Here is a 17,655-nt window from a genome sequence, read left to right as displayed (position 1 = left end):
CAAATTCAACTCGCAAGATTTTACCTGCACATACATTCATAGGTCATACATTGCAACTATTGCAAGGTAAAAGCTTGTAAAAATAATAATAAAACACCAACCTGTAAAATTTGAAATGAGGCGGAGGATCGGTATTGTTATCACTATCAGACTGCTCACTGGCATGCTCTCCGGTGCCAAGCGTACTGCACATGTAAAAACATACAAAAGTGAAATGACCGTCAGTCGCCAATAGTCAAAGTAATAACAGAGACTACCAGAGGTAATACTTCGTTCGTAATCCTTACTTTCGCCCTAATGAACAATGGGATATTAATAGTGCTATGACCTTGTATAAGTGAAATAACAGAATGCGGTGTACATCGATCAAGATAATAAACTGAAATCATCTTTAATAGCCGTGTCAATAATAGGTACGAGTAGGTACTAGTCTCAGTGCAGTTGCAGTCAAGAGCGAAAATAAACTACAAGTGAAACGTAAGTAGCTGTGAATAAGTTTTTTGGTAAAAAAAAAATCTGTTCAAGCTTTTTTTTTTGCTGACTGTACTTTTTGTCGACTTTACTAGCATTGTTACCTATTAAACTACATCATACGAAATTTCAAGTCGATGCCATTAACCGTTGAAGATTCCGTCCTGCGGAGACGATCCTGGCCGGACTACCAGGATGTCAGCTACCAGATTATTGTATTGTCACGCAATTCACATAAGTATACCAATTTCAAGTCAATTCGACCACTGAAACTGAGTCAAATTCAACTCGCAGGATTTGAGCCTCACATACATACATACGAGTACATAGGTACATACATTGCAAGTTAAATAAAAGATTGTAAACTAGTAAAAATAATAAAAACACTAACCTGCTTAATTTAGAGGTTGAGGTGGAGGATCGGTATTGTTATCACTATCAGACTGCTCACTGGCATGCTCTCCGGTGCCAAGCGTACTGCACATGTGAAAAATACATACATGGTGAAATGACGTCAGTCGCCATTAGTCAAAGTAATAACAGAGACTACCAGAGGTAATACTTCGTTCGTAATACCTTACTTACCGCCCTAATACACAATGTGCTATTACAGTGCTATGACCTGTATAAGTGAAATAACAAGTTTTGTGTGGTGTACCTACGTCGTAACAAAATAATAATAAAGGTACGAGTACGAAAATTCATTTTTAATACAAGCTTTTTTGCTGACTGTACTTTTTGTCGACTTTACTAGCATTGTTACCAAACTACATTTATTTTGTACCTATACCAAAAACAAGTCGATAACATTGTAACAGTTGAAGAGTTCCGTCCTTCGAGACGATTCTGGCCGACTACCAGGATGTCAGCTACCAGATTATTGTATTGTCACGCAATTTATCATAATTATGCAAAATTTCAAGTCAATCCGACTGCTAGAAGTTGGTCGAATGCAAGATTTGATTACAGACAAATATCGGGACAGGTGAAACTAAATAAAGCTTGTAATAGAGGACAAGGAAGAAAAATCTTACGCTACTGTCCTAGTTATAACTTACCTATTAGGATTAATGTTTCCTTTTTTATGACGAGCCGGTCCTTTTTTTTCCTACGAGCCGATAACCATAATCTTGTCTCGATGATCTTTTCACTTCTGGAACAAGAACATTAATAATTATTTTTTATGGGAGCGCCATAGTTCGCATAGGTACTCTTTTTCTCTTTTCTAGTAAAACCAATAATTATTTTTGTCCAAATCATCGTTTGTCAGTATGCGAGCCGATATATGGACCCATTTTTTAATAAGTACTTGTAATATTGACTAAAATGCATCTAGGTAGGTACTTACCCTGTTTATTCCATTTTTGTAACATAAAAATGCAAAGTCCATATAAGAAAGCCAAGGTCGTCGAACAGTATGTGCACACACACCACCAGTATCACCAAGAAATATCAAATCCGTTATCAGTCAAGTCGTAAGTAGTTAGATCGCGTTTATGATACGAAGAGAATTCACCAAATTAATATTACGTAACTCTCGCGCACACAGCTGACGAGTCACTACTAACGAGCGACGCACGCACACGCAGGGCCAGCGTAAACCAAGGACAAAGGGCGGCGCGTACCGCCCTCCCCCCGTACCGTTCCCCCGCGCTAGAGTGATTCGCTGCAGATTCGCATAAAAAATGTATAGTTTTTTACTGATTTTCGTAGTTTCGTTCTCATTTGAAAACCACAAAATCATTTCGGAAAAATGCTTTTTCTTATAAACTACATAGTTTAGTCGATGCCGGAAATAGGTTTTGACTTCAATCTGAACTATATTTTGGCCGTAGTATTTAACCGAACTGCACAGGGTTTTTGGCTCTTAAAATGCAAAACTTGTACTCGTTCTATTTTCTTTGTAATACCATTTCAAGAGTCATAAACTAATTTCAGGCCTAGATATGCCTTATCTCATTGTATTTACAAAAAATCATGATGATGCTACTTGTTATTTTAAAATAAGGACGTAACTACGATTTGTATGGAGAATCAAGCTTGCTGCGGACTCTTAAATGTGCTACCAAAAAATCATTTTTAGTTCTGTTGTTTACTTATGAGGGATTAATTTAAAAAGAATGATATTTATAACTAATTCAAATGATTTTGTACCATATTGGAGCAGCCAAAGTGGTCAAAAATATCGATACATGAACTCTAATACCTTAATAATAGAGTGCATTTGCCGATATTTTTGACCACCTTTTGAATTTCAATTGTAACTACCAGATCGAATAGTTTACGCGTGCAAAGCCGCGGGTAAACTAGTATTATTTTTTTTTGCACGCCTACTCTTATAAAGTAATTGTCATCATTGAGACTATCAATCGTATTATACTTTTAACATATCAACATGAACATGATGTTTTGGAAATATAATTGCTCGCTACGCTCAGCTATTTCCACCAGAAATGTGGTGTACGAGGATAGGTAGATGAAGCGTTTTGTTAGCCTCGTGCGGCGCAATGTGCACAATAAGTTCAAGGGAATTAGGAATCTATGACAATGTAACAAAGTAAAAATTCCTTTACTTTTCTATTGTTTTACACGATGGCAGTTTAACGGCAGTTTACTTTATTCTCGAAACAATTAGATTCTAATTGCTTTGTCATTTTTTTCCAAAATATTTACATGGTGGGCTTCAGGAGGTTAGACAAACGAACATAGGTTCGGCCATATATGCCGGAGATAGGTTGGTGGACTAGTGTAGTGTAAGCTGATAACTAGACCCCGTACATTTGCAGCCGTTGACACAAAATCGAAGTCACGCTGGATATAGGCTGATTCAATTTACTTTTTTCGTAACCATTTATTACGTACATAATCGTATTTAACCGTTATGGATATTTAAAATAAGCAAAGATAAAAATATAAAACGTCTGTGATTGTCTTTGACTGATTGCCATTCCTACATAGTACATTAATTATAGTCATTTAAATTTTTAAGAGTTATTTTTGGAAATAGGTATAATCATAATTATCAGTGTCATGTTTATAGGATTTTTTTTTAACAAATATCCGTTTTTTGTGGTGTACTGCCTTTTCGGCGAAATATGTTTCGCCAAATTTCACTTAGCAACCAATCTTTCGCCAAAGTTTCATTTGGCAAACAATTCGTTGGCATAACTTTACTCCGCATTTTTCTTATTACGCAACAATTTTATATTGCGAAATTTTACTTCATCACACTTTTATGTGCTAAATAATTATGTAGCAAATGATTGGCTAAGGCGAATAACAAATTGTCAAATAACATTTGGCCAATTTTTATATTGCAAAGTTTTACTTTAAAATTTGTGCGAGCGAGCGAAGCGAGCGAGCAAGACGGCTCGGAGCAGAAGCGACTTGGATAGTTTAGGTTCAGAAGGCTAAGGCGGGAGCGAAGCGGAGCGTAGCTCCCGCCTTAGCCTTCGATGTTAGGTTTTTTTTTATAGCAGCCAGGATAACTGCCACTAGGAAAGTAGGTTGTATGCCATTCAATATGTTGCTAAGTTAAGGTATGCCAATCAATACGTTTGACCAAAACATAAACGACATCTTAAAAAAATCCCAAACGTTGAGTTGGGTAATAATTCGCCTAAATAAAAATATGGGATAAATAGTTTGGGAGCTAATAATTTGCTAAACAATTTTCGCCGAATCATTAGTAAACCGTTTTTTGTAAATGGCGGCAACGTGTTTTGCTCTTGTTATTTTTTTTCTAGTTGTTTTATTATTAAAAATTTCTAAATTTAAAACGTGTTTATTTATGTGCCATTTTTAATACATTGATACGTTTTAGTAAATGTAAAAACGATTCAGTAACTTAAATTACCTGTTGTGTCAAAAATAACAGCCTGTACGTGAAAATACGTCACTTTAAGACAGCGGCACCAAATGTACGGGGTCTGCTGATAACTTACTCTGAAGTAGAAGTGGGCGGCGGCTTGGGCATGATACGAGGCGGCGCAGGCGGCGAATTCGGGACAATCTTCACCGGGATCAGGTCTGAAAAAACTTGTCAATTATAGTACATTACTGCAGAGTCCGCGTAGGGGATTGCCGGCCCTCTAGAGATACGAGGCCGACAATCCCCGTTTGCGGACCAGGCTTGTATAGTGCTTTTCTCAAATAAATCCAAGGAAATAATACCATGTCACTTGATGATGAACTCATATCGGAAACAATAACACTTATTTGAATTTCAGACGACCAGATGGCCTAGTGGTTAGAGAACCTGACTACGAAGCTTGAGGTCCCGGGTTCGATTCCCGTGTCGGGGCAGATATTTGTATGAAAAATACGTATGTTTGTTCTCGGGTCTTGGGTGTTTAATATGTAATTAAGTATGTATATATCTCTATAATATTTATCCGTTGCTTAGTACCCATAACACAAGCTTTGCAAAGCTTACTTTGGGACTAGGTCAATTGGTGTGAATTGTCCCGTGATATTTATTTATTTATTATTTAATTTGTATGAAAAATGGAAAATTCAAGGACTCCATTATTTTTAAAAGTCGCTGAGCTAATGTTGTTCAGTTTGACGAGGACGATCTATGTTTTAATTTTTTGCTCGTATTACAGGCCACACCCGGTATTATGTACTCACTGCTGGGTGGTGGTAACTTGGGCAGCAAGGGCAGCAGCCTCTGCACGACGACCTGTCGGTCGGCGGCGCGCGGCCGCCCGCGCCGCCAGCGAGGGACCCCCGCGAGGCTCATCTCCGCTACCGACTGGAAACGAACGGCACTACAGCAGGCTGCTCCAGACAGTATCAAATAGTAGATTGTACAACGAGAGCTTAAAACGGGCCATTTCAGCCGAGTTAATATAGCTACCCGAGCCGGTAGGTACGGCTAATTCACGAAGCTAACTCTACTAGGAAGGAACTAGTCTTAATTATGACGATAGAAAAATTTTAAACTTTCGTTATTCTCACTCATAGTCAAAATACCACAAACGGGACTTATCACGCTATTATTACACAAGTCATATTTACCTCGACGTTTCGGCAACGTTACAGTTGCCGTGGTCACGAGTAGAAACGTCGAGGTAAATATTACTTGTGTAATAATAGCGTGATAAGTCCCGTTTGTGGTATTTTGACTATGATAGAAAAATTGACTGAAAGGAAATATTTTATTATTTTTAAAACCAAATAGTAAGTGTACAGTCGCCATCAGATATTTCGGAGCGGGCAAGGTGGTCAAATTTTGACCATCGGCAGATGGACTCTATTATTAACGGATTACAGTTCATGTTTCGATATTTTTGATCGCCTTGGCCGCTCCGAAATATCTGATGGTGACTGTACAGTCAAGTATAAAAATATGAACTTATTCAAAGTTTAAAAAAAAAGTACCACAGACTCTTATTCCGACGCAATGAGGCCGTAGTAACATATTTTCGAGTGGTTCGAATAAATACTTATTTTTGCACTTGACTGTACAACAACCGGTGATCGAACTGACTAAAATAAAAAATCACACCCTTTACTTTTATGATATAAATAGATAGGTTTACTCATAAGGATCTATGATTGAATGAGTATCCCAAGACTTTTTTGATATGTTTACCCGTTATCTCACGGTTTATTAGTCAAAGGAGAATGATATAGTTACGTCGTTGTTGGGCTTAGGGGCTATGGGCGTGGGGTGCCGGAACACGGGGGCGCCCGCCTCGCGCGCCCGTGGCGCCACAGCTCCCGCCGCCGGCGCCCCTGGCACCCCGGGCTGGAACACTTGCTTCGGAGCCTGCCACACAATACAATCAAATTACTCTCTATTAAACGACACATACCCGTGGCGGCCGTGGTGGCCTAGTGGTTTGACCTATCGCCTCTCAAGCAGAGGGTCGTGGGTTCGAACCCCGGCTCGCACCTCTGAGTTTTTCCAAATTCATGTGCGGAATTACATTTGAAATTTACCACGAGCTTTGCTGTGAAGAAAAACATCGTGAGGAAACCTGCACAATCCTGCGAAGCAATTCAATGGTGCGTGTGAAGTTCCCAATCCGCACTGGGCCCGCGTGGGAACTATAGCCCAAGCCCTCTTGTTTTGAGAGGAGGCCTGTGCCCAGCAGTGGGACGTATATAGGCTGGGATGAAACGACACATACTTATTTCTGGAACGACGAAAAAGTGCAAGGTGTAAGGTGTCAGAGGTACCTGTTTCCTGGTGATGGCGCAGGAGTGGCCGCATGCGCACCTTGCGCCCGCGCCGCCCAGCAGCGGGTTGCCGGCCATCGCCAGCAGACGCTTCAGCCTGCACACATTAAGCATCACCATCATCATCTCAGCCGTAGGACGTCCACTGTTGGACATAGGCCTCCCCCACTTCCAGTTGCTTCCGTTCGAAGCGGCTTATGTATTTATCTCAAAAACTAAAACTGAAGTACAATAGTAGATAGATAAACAAGGGTTGTAAGTGACACCCAAGATATTAAGGCGCACGAGCGAGCAAAGCGAGCGAGGGTGCTTATAGTACGCGGGTGTAATTGCTCATTTACACTCGAGTCGAACACTAGTTTTCAACACAAATGCGAGGAAATAAAGAAAAACCGTTATAAATGTATACGCAATTTGTAACAGAGCGGAAGAAATTTTTTTTTTTTAATGGGCTCTCGCTCTGCCTTTGGCACATTCAGCCAGCACTGGCCAGCAGCATTATGCCAGCATGGAGGTTCGGAGGTAAGTATTACGCATTACAATCTCCTCCTCCTTGTGAATATTTCGAATTGTTTCAGTTTAACATTTAAGGTGCGATTTGTCTATTTGACACTTTCGACTGCTCAAAAGTTAATTGGAAGAATTAGCTCTTCAGCGATAAAACCGTCTACAGTTCACTTTACTTTTAATCTTTTTTAACATGTTGCGTATCGATATATCGATATTGAATATCGGTAGTCGATAAGTGAGAAGTCACTATGACAGATCAAAACTGCCGCGAAATTTCCAGGCTCTGGTAATGAACAACCTGTCGCTCAGCTGAGACAGCCCTTGGGCGGCGGTGTCAGGCGCGGGTGCGGGCGCGGGCCGGTTGATCAGCTTGCAGGCCAGGCTGAGGCTCCGCGCCGGCTTACGCTCCGGGGACGCCGCCAGCGCCTCCGCTGACAACAAACGACCGCATCAATACCAGTGACAATAATAGTAATAATAGGTGTTGCCATACAATTTAATAATAAGTAAATTTATGTTTCTCAAACATGACATGAAATATTGACGTTGTGTTACAAAATAATAGGCCGAGAAGTATCGCGCTGCAGGCGCTGCGGCTCGGCTGCCGGCGCGCGGTCACTCTAGCGGCCTGCAAAGAGATTTCATACAACTTTTTCGGCCGCTGACCGGCAATGCGACCGCCTTTTGTTTGAACGCGCGCTCTGCGACACGGCCTACGCCGGCGCCGCGCCAGCAGCCACACAACAGGCCGACCAGACTAGCGTCCCGCCAGCTTGATTTCTCGTTTTTTCATTTTATTTCATGTCATGTTTGAGAAAAGTACTATACAAGCCTCGGCCGGAAGAACGTGGGGTTGCCTGCCTCGCATCCCTATCCGTCTATATCTGCTTGGCCGGCAACCCCCAACTTCAATATGTACTATGTAATGTACTATTTTTATTTTAAGTTAGTTTTGAGATAAGATCCTCACTGAAAATCAGCGCCACGGACGGCTTGCCGTGACATTATGCTGAGTGGGTATTAAATATTAAAATATGAACGGATCCGTGACGTACTAACATGTAGGGCACTTAGGACATTCTAGAAAAGGTAAAATGGGTCTAACAAAAATGCGACCGTATTGGAGATATTTCTACTTTTTATAGATGTTGATATTTAAGTTTCAATTTCATTCTAAGTATGATCCCCCTCAATGATTACCATAAAAACACACATACCATAACACTTTCGGTGATAACCGGTTGAGGCACATCACTAATTATGAAACGCAAAAAACAGGTAACACATGAAACGTCATTTTAGTATCTAGGATTAAAAAACAGACCATAGCTACTCGCCGCGGCTCCGTGCTGTCGTAGGTAATTGGTAAGTTCAAATGTGAAGTTGCCGCCTTTGACTACTTTTTTTATTTTTTGCCTATTTTTTCAAAATTGCGCTTGTTCTCTAAATAAAGCTTGAAAATTGGTAGCAAAGCTCACCTTTCCTCTCGTCTCCCGAGAGGCCATCGTTGCTGTCCTGCCCAAAAGCCTTCGGCGAGAACAGCTCCCCGTCGCTCTCCCTCCTCTCCCTTTCATCTTCCACCGAACTGTCTGTGCCTTTGTCTGGCGTCCGCTCCACAGCTCTCTTGTCCAGTGGAGGGGACTTGTCCTCTTTTGGTGGGGAGAGGGGCGGGGTTGGCTCCGCCCACCAGTAGTCGAGCTCGAGTTTTGAGCGGGAACCGAACTATAATAAAGCGCAAGCCTTAAGATAGCATTCTAATTTAGGCGATTACGACACACAACTGCAGTTCACTGTTTAATATGAATTAACATTGGCCGTAATATATCTGTGTACAGATATAATGAATAATTCGTTTTAATAGTAAAAATTCGGAACACACGATCATAACCGAATGCTGCTAACGTATCTGTGTTACCTATATATCTAATTCTACAACTACACGACGATGAAATTTGGTATGTGGGGGTTTTCGGGGACGACAAATCGATCTAGCTTGGTCTTATCTCTGGGAAAACGTTTTATCAGAGACAGAGACAGAGAGAGAGAGAGAGAGAGAGAGAGAGACAGAGACAGACAGAGAAAGAGAGAGAGAGAGAGAGAGAGAGAGAGAGAGAGAGAGAGATACACATATTCGATACACAGAAAAAACACATAATAATTAAAAAAAAAACATCGTGTAATAGTATAAATTGGGACCCACTCAGCATAATGTTGCGGCAAGCCACAACGCTGTTTTTCAGTGGGACCCAAGTATCAAGTTTTAGCCCAAGCAAAGCTCGGTCGCCCAGGCATTGTATTAATAGGTGACATGTTTGTATTAAATAAATAGGGTACTTTACTTTGCAAGTGACAAATGTCTAACTACAAGTTTGATGTATATCGCACTGAAAGACGGTATAACCCCACACGATCAAAGAGAACGTAGTGTAAACAAAAATTGAATAAAACACTTGCCTTATGTAGGTGTTAACCACTCTATGTCGATTGTTAATCTCTCGACGCTACTTTCCCCTACGCTGTCTGGATGGGTACAGAGCAGGGGTCGGACAAAAAGTGCCGATGACGTCAAACCACTTATAGGATGATTTCAAATAGTATTTTTGATTTTCATAAACAATTATCACTTATCAATTATCAACCTCTTTATTAAACGATATGAAATTTATTTTATTCACTGAATTCCATTGATTTGTTTACGATTATTTTGTTGCTTCATTAATGCTACTTTGTTACATGTCACACGGAAGTTTAAATAAAAATATCATCTTGTGTGCAAGATTACGTCATTTTTACGTCATCCACACTTTTTGACCGACCCCTGGCACAGAGGCTGACTGAAGTAGCATGACGAATTTGAAGATTTCCAAGAAAATATTATGGGAAAGATTTATTAGCTACATCTGTATGTGTAGGTTCGAATCCCATCCAGAGCACCCGAAAATCTATTTCGACTTTTAAAAAACTAACTAATCTATTTTAAATCTTATACACACTTACCATAAGATACAAATCGCCTATAGTCAAATCTCCCGCGTCGTACACGCTCCATCCCTTTCTGATTTGTCGGATGGCTCTGTCCACGTCAATGTCGGGTTCGTCGTCTTTGCTCTCTTCAATCTTCTGTTCGTCGCTGTCCTTGTCTTTTTCTGTCACTAAGGTATAGCTGCTGCCGCCACATTTCTTTGGTCTTAAACGGAATTTAACCTACAAAATAATTAAAATTTAAATAATACTTTCGTTCCATGAAACTATCTCGATGTTTTTCGAAATTCTACAACTACACTTATCAAAAGTGCCTAGAAATATTTTTTATGTCAAGACAGTTTCGAACATTTCAATAAAAACATATTGCCACTGAGTCAAAAAAACAAATTTGTCTGGGATAATGAGTAGGTATAACTTTTTTGATGCGGGTACTTACTTAAGCAAGCAAATCCCAAATATAACATTAGTATACTTAATGGTGCAGCCCAAACCAAACTAACCTTCAAATTCTTAAACTTCGTATTCTTCTCTCCCTTATCCTTGTCGCTCTCATTATCGCTGTCGCTTTTGATATATTTGTCGTCATCTTCCATCTCGGAGAAGCTATCTTTCTCTCGCTCCGACATGTACTTGTCCCTTTCCCCCTCTTCCTCGGCCGTCTCCTCGGCTTTTGTTTCTTTCTCGTCTTCTGTGCTCGGTTTTTCTTCGTCTTCCTGTATGAAAAAAAAATAGTTATTTGTGTCACACGGGAGCAAAATGGTGTATTTACGGCGAGGGCGTATATTGAATCCAGAATGTAGCGAAGGATTCTGCAATAGAATCCTGAGCGTAGCGAGGGATTCTAACGAGGATCCTGAGCGTAATGAGGGATTCAAGTGTTAACGCACAAGATGAAAATAATTTTGCTCTCGAGTGGCTCATACAACTTTTCACAGCGAGCATTAAGAAACTTGAAAAAAAAAACAACCAGCATAGAAAATGGCGTGGCTTTACAATTATGAACTTCAAAAAGTGGCATTTGCAATTACTTACTTTTTTTTACTTAGAAAAGCCTTGAACAGAAAAGTTGCACTTCGCTCCCTCTCGTCAGGGAGGAAAAGTTACTTTTCCGAAGGGGAGGTGTGAAAAATGATTTACCGATTTAGCGTGCACTTTGAGAGCAGTTTGGCCGACTGCAAAATGGAATTGCAAAATGAAAAATGTATACGAAATCGACAGTTACCAGTTACGCTGCCGTTGGAACGCAGTCCGTTTGCAATGGCCCTAAAATTCAAAAATACCCGTACAAATTCTATGGGTAATTTTCGTGCCACAACAGAACATTATTCCAGTTTGTCATTTCATTTCGTATACTTAAATACCGGTAAATATACACCCATAAGCAGCCAATGTTAATATATCGCAGCAGCGTGGCGCTGTAACAAGTCTACACCCACGGGGTTGCCCCGTGGTCACCCTTCACGCTTCTCTTACCTGTGTTGCCTAATGGAATTTTTTTTTTTTTTTCGGACGGACTTTTGCTGTTAGCCTCTGACGGCTTTTACAGCTTACCGGAGAGAGGGCGAGCAACCAGATGGGCTGCTCAGCAAGTGGGTGGTTTAAACTTAGCATGCCAAAGGGTGCTCCTATTGAGCCGACCTCGGACTTTGGACGCTAAGGGAGAGTTTGCAAGCAATCGGATTTTAGGAAATATTCATGTTACGCCACTGTTATTTTGTACCTGATGCGTCTTATAGTTCGCCATTAGGTCGATGCCGTCCACGGCGGTTTCGTCGATATTCAACAGGCGCGGCTCGTCCTCCAGTTTAGGCTTCTTCTGTTCCACTTCATCTCTTTTCTCTTTCTCACCGCTGTCCTTGTGGAGACGCTTGGGGGTACGGATTTTGTCTGAAAAAGATTTTAATTTTCGTTAGCACTGGTTCCTTTGCTAACTTCTATCTATAATATAAAAGTGAACCGCCAGAACGGGAAAAAACTAGACAGAGCAGGATGGCGCTCTGCTCTACAACACCATTTTGACACGTTCCTCCCAAACAACGCATTATTTCTTTGGAATTTTAAAGCAATTCGATTCTTTGACCTTGGGAATCGCGAAAAACTTGAGAAAATACGATATTAGGTGTGTAAATTTTGTATATTATGCAAAATAAAATCACAAGTTCGAATTTCGAGCCAAAAACGAGCGATCTATTATCTATGCCAGTATTGCCAGTGTTGCCATTCAGGGAAAAAGAAATCTATTCATTATCCTGCATTGCAGTCTGTAAAGCTCTTTACCCATTCATTGCCGCGCACCAGATTACGCTGGGCTCAGAGTCATGAAATTTGGTATGTATGTAGATAGCTGGATGTCTGAAATAACACAGGCTACTTTTATTCCAATACTCCCACGGGATAATTGTTCTTAACACAACACCTCAATGGAGATTACAATATATATTTTTTTTATTTCCCACGGGAATTTTGTAAAATCGCGGAATTTTAATTGTAACTACCAGATCGAATAGTTAACGCGTGCGAAGCCGCGGGTTAACTCTAGTTCTTCATAAGTCTTTGACTGTTGGTCTCTTCTTTAGGCTCAAGGAGAGCGCTATGTTCGAAGTAGGGTCACTGAAATAATCCAAAGTATAAGCAAGTTCAAATGGCAACGGCTTTAGCTGATCAAAAAAAACTCTTATGTCCACGAAATAAGAGCGAATAAGACGTTGATCGGCTCGGCCGACGCGAAACGACGTTTACCGGCGGGAAGACGTCTTTTGCGTTCTTATTGCGTGGACATATTGCGATTTTGGTCGGCTTAGACGCGGGGAAACCCTAAGGGGGAGGCTTTTGTTGAACAGTGAACGTCTTCCGGCTGCTGCTGTCCTGTATAAGGACTCAGGTGCCGGCTCACCGCCGCAGTCGTTGGGCTGATGCGTCCGCTGCAGATAGCTAACAAAGCATATGTTCTGGCTGTACCTATAGCTGCTCGCCGGCGCGAACCACAGGCAGTCTGGTTCCGCAGGACCAGCTTCTTTGCTAACTTCTGTTCTGTATAAGCCCTTGACTCATAGTCAAAATACCACAAACGGGACTTATCACGTTAAAACACACGAGTAATATTTACCTAGATGTTACAACCAAATGACAGTGGCCGTGGTCACGAGTAGACCTAGACTGTTGGTGACTTGGAGAGGCTCAGAGTCACGAAATGAGCTATGGAGAGATCTGTATTCGAGAACAGAAATTCGCCACAAGAAGAAGTAAGTTGAAGTGACAATGGAGATGCCACATCGCTCGAACAGTTAACCGTTAGAGGAGAAAGGTTCACGAGTTGTGGCTACGTACCGGAAGACGCTGCGTCTCATACTAGGTGCACAAATATAGGCAGAGTTACACGTGACCACTGGACCCAGATGGCATTGTTGTTCACTATAGTGTAGAGGTAGGGTTTTGTTCAGCTCTGGTGCCACACTCACCGCCGCAGTCCTTGGGCTGATGCGTCCGCTGCAGGTAGCTGGCGAAGCATATCTTCTGGCTGGACAGCTGCTCGCTGGCGCAGACCACAGGCAGCCGGACGGCGGCGTTGGGCCGCGGGCCCAAGTGGAGCACCGGCTTCTTTGCTAGCTTCTGTTCTGTAAAAAATAAGACTGACGAGTCAGCACAATACATTTTCTTTGTTGCATGGGGCCATCCATCAGTTGCGTCACATATTGAAGTCTGGCATATTCGCTATTTTACATAACCAATCAATTGTCACACTTTTTACTCCTATGTGTTGTTAAAATGCGATACCTCACTCAATAAGTTTCGTTAACTACTCTATTGACTAACTAAGAGAATTTATTTATCAAAGAAGATCGTGTGTTTTCGACGAATTAATTTACCTCTTATTTCACGATATATTTCAGGACTATCCTGTAGAAACCTATAGGCTAGCTTACATTAGTTGTAAAACAATCCTGAAGTAGTTACACACACAAACACATTACAGTTACTTAACAGTTAAAAGTTCAAGAAGCCCTCTTGTTCTGAGAGGAGGCCTGTGCCCAGCAGTGGGACGTATATAGGCTGGGATGATGATGATGATGAACAGTTAAAAAAACCGTCCATATGAAACAATTGGGAAACAAAAAATTAGGGAAAAATATTTTCGGCGAAAAAATTAGAGAAATATTTCAAAGCTATATCTGGTTTGCCATGTTACTGATATATTATGGTATGGACCTTTGTAAACAAACACCTGTATTGATGTGACTTACCCTGCACGATGATTCGGTCGGGCTCCAAGTTGAGGTGTTCCTCTAAGTCGTCGTCGTTCTCTTCTGAGCGCGGGGGCTCTGCTTCCTCCGCTTCAGGCTCCATATACTCTAGCTTTGGCTTGCACTGAGTTTTGTGCTAAGGAAGTTTATGTTATCGAATTTATCTATAACTTGGTAAATTCATTGGTGACACTCCCATGGTCCGTGACACGTAGGGTTCACAATATCTGTGTACTCGTATTTTGTTATTTTTACGGAGATCTCGAAATAAAATAAATAAACGAATAATAAATTTATGTAGAGCATAAATAGTTATTTGTGTCACAAGGGAGTAAAATGGTGTATTTACGGCGAGGGCGTAAATTGAATCCAGAATGGAGAGAAAGATTCTACAATAGAATCCTGAGCGTAATGAGGGATTCAAGTGTTAACGCCCAAGATGAAAATAATTTTGCTACCGAGTGGCTCATACAACTTTTCACACCGAGCATTAAAAAAGTTGAAAAAAAAAATCTAAATAATATTAAAGAACAACCAGCATAGAAAATGGCGTGGCTTTACAATTATCAACTTCAAAAAATGGCATTTGCAATTAAACACTTAGAAAAGCCTTGAACAGATAAGTTGCACTTTGCTCCCTCTCGTCAGGGAGGAAAAGTTCCTTTTCTGAAGGAAAGGTGTGAAAAAGTCATTTTATGTCGCCTATATCCAGCGTAAATACAAACTTTACGAATGAGAAGTGAATTTTTTTTTTTTAACATAAACTTATAACGCTGAATGCGTCGCGTGTGGTGTGAAAGGATACTTTAACCTTGGCCCCCTGCCAGCGCTTCTCGAGTGCGGCGATGAAGTGCTTCAGGCGCGCGCGCGGCGGCAGCGCGGCGGCGGCGCGCGGGTTGTGCGCGGCCGCCGCCACGCGCGCCCACGACGACCCGCTGCGCGCGCGCAGCGACACCTGCGTCAGCGAGCACACGCCCAGCGCGCAGCCGCGCTCTGACACACACACACACACCAACGGGTTACAGCCTCCCACAACAAGTGCTTTAGGCGCGCGTGTGCGCGGCCGCCGCCACGCGCGCCCACGACGACCCGCTGCGCGCGCGCAGCGACACCTGCGTCAGCGAGCACACGCCCAGCGCGCAGCCGCGCTCTGACACACACACACACACCAACGGGTTACAGCCTCCCACAACAAGTGCTTTAGGCGCGCGTGTGCGCGGCCGCCGCCACGCGCGCCCACGACGACCCGCTGCGCGCGCGCAGCGACACCTGCGTCAGCGAGCACACGCCCAGCGCGCAGCCGCGCTCTGACACACACACACACACCAACGGGTTACAGCCTCCCACAACAAGTGCTTTAGGCGCGCGTGTGCGCGGCCGCCGCCACGCGCGCCCACGACGACCCGCTGCGCGCGCGCAGCGACACCTGCGTCAGCGAGCACACGCCCAGCGCGCAGCCGCGCTCTGACACACACACACACACCAACGGGTTACAGCCTCCCACAACAAGTGCTTTAGGCGCGCGTGTGCGCGGCCGCCGCCACGCGCGCCCACGACGACCCGCTGCGCGCGCGCAGCGACACCTGCGTCAGCGAGCACACGCCCAGCGCGCAGCCGCGCTCTGACACACACACACACACCAACGGGTTACAGCCTCCCACAACAAGTGCTTTAGGCGCGCGTGTGCGCGGCCGCCGCCACGCGCGCCCACGACGACCCGCTGCGCGCGCGCAGCGACACCTGCGTCAGCGAGCACACGCCCAGCGCGCAGCCGCGCTCTGACACACACACACACACCAACGGGTTACAGCCTCCCACAACAAGTGCTTTAGGCGCGCGTGTGCGCGGCCGCCGCCACGCGCGCCCACGACGACCCGCTGCGCGCGCGCAGCGACACCTGCGTCAGCGAGCACACGCCCAGCGCGCAGCCGCGCTCTGACACACACACACACACCAACGGGTTACAGCCTCCCACAACAAGTGCTTTAGGCGCGCGTGTGCGCGGCCGCCGCCACGCGCGCCCACGACGACCCGCTGCGCGCGCGCAGCGACACCTGCGTCAGCGAGCACACGCCCAGCGCGCAGCCGCGCTCTGACACACACACACACACCAACGGGTTACAGCCTCCCACAACAAGTGCTTTAGGCGCGCGTGTGCGCGGCCGCCGCCACGCGCGCCCACGACGACCCGCTGCGCGCGCGCAGCGACACCTGCGTCAGCGAGCACACGCCCAGCGCGCAGCCGCGCTCTGACACACACACACACACCAACGGGTTACAGCCTCCCACAACAAGTGCTTTAGGCGCGCGTGTGCGCGGCCGCCGCCACGCGCGCCCACGACGACCCGCTGCGCGCGCGCAGCGACACCTGCGTCAGCGAGCACACGCCCAGCGCGCAGCCGCGCTCTGACACACACACACACACCAACGGGTTACAGCCTCCCACAACAAGTGCTTTAGGCGCGCGTGTGCGCGGCCGCCGCCACGCGCGCCCACGACGACCCGCTGCGCGCGCGCAGCGACACCTGCGTCAGCGAGCACACGCCCAGCGCGCAGCCGCGCTCTGACACACACACACACACCAACGGGTTACAGCCTCCCACAACAAGTGCTTTAGGCGCGCGTGTGCGCGGCCGCCGCCACGCGCGCCCACGACGACCCGCTGCGCGCGCGCAGCGACACCTGCGTCAGCGAGCACACGCCCAGCGCGCAGCCGCGCTCTGACACACACACACACACACCAACGGGTTACAGCCTCCCACAACAAGTGCTTTAGGCGCGCGTGTGCGCGGCCGCCGCCACGCGCGCCCACGACGACCCGCTGCGCGCGCGCAGCGACACCTGCGTCAGCGAGCACACGCCCAGCGCGCAGCCGCGCTCTGACACACACACACACACACCAACGGGTTACAGCCTCCCACAACAAGTGCTTTAGGCGCGCGTGTGCGCGGCCGCCGCCACGCGCGCCCACGACGACCCGCTGCGCGCGCGCAGCGACACCTGCGTCAGCGAGCACACGCCCAGCGCGCAGCCGCGCTCTGACACACACACACACACCAACGGGTTACAGCCTCCCACAACAAGTGCTTTAGGCGCGCGTGTGCGCGGCCGCCGCCACGCGCGCCCACGACGACCCGCTGCGCGCGCGCAGCGACACCTGCGTCAGCGAGCACACGCCCAGCGCGCAGCCGCGCTCTGACACACACACACACACAGCCAACGGGTTACAGCCTCCCACAACAAGTGCTTTAGGCGCGCG

General features: G+C 45.2%; 1 protein-coding gene across 1 annotated transcript in view; it reads right to left on the bottom strand.

Moving 5' to 3' along the window:
* Positions 1–17,655, bottom strand: part of crm (cramped chromatin regulator) — a 37,476-nt gene that overhangs the window by 12,996 nt on the left and 6,825 nt on the right. The window contains exons 5-16 of the mRNA XM_074098670.1: positions 15,202–15,389; positions 14,397–14,520; positions 13,614–13,769; positions 11,876–12,042; positions 10,656–10,868; positions 10,168–10,374; positions 8,649–8,892; positions 7,469–7,601; positions 6,661–6,757; positions 6,116–6,247; positions 5,104–5,227; positions 4,416–4,500 (exon numbers count right to left, since the gene is read on the bottom strand). Coding sequence (XP_073954771.1) covers positions 4,416–4,500; positions 5,104–5,227; positions 6,116–6,247; positions 6,661–6,757; positions 7,469–7,601; positions 8,649–8,892; positions 10,168–10,374; positions 10,656–10,868; positions 11,876–12,042; positions 13,614–13,769; positions 14,397–14,520; positions 15,202–15,389 — 1,870 coding nt within the window. The remainder of the gene's footprint in view (positions 1–4,415; positions 4,501–5,103; positions 5,228–6,115; positions 6,248–6,660; positions 6,758–7,468; positions 7,602–8,648; positions 8,893–10,167; positions 10,375–10,655; positions 10,869–11,875; positions 12,043–13,613; positions 13,770–14,396; positions 14,521–15,201; positions 15,390–17,655) is intronic.

The sequence above is a fragment of the Choristoneura fumiferana genome, chromosome 15 (assembly GCF_025370935.1).
Source record: "Choristoneura fumiferana chromosome 15, NRCan_CFum_1, whole genome shotgun sequence".
Lineage (NCBI taxonomy): Eukaryota > Metazoa > Arthropoda > Insecta > Lepidoptera > Tortricidae > Choristoneura > Choristoneura fumiferana.
Note: the sequence above shows the minus strand (reverse complement) of the source record. Positions and strands in the feature narration are given on the sequence as shown.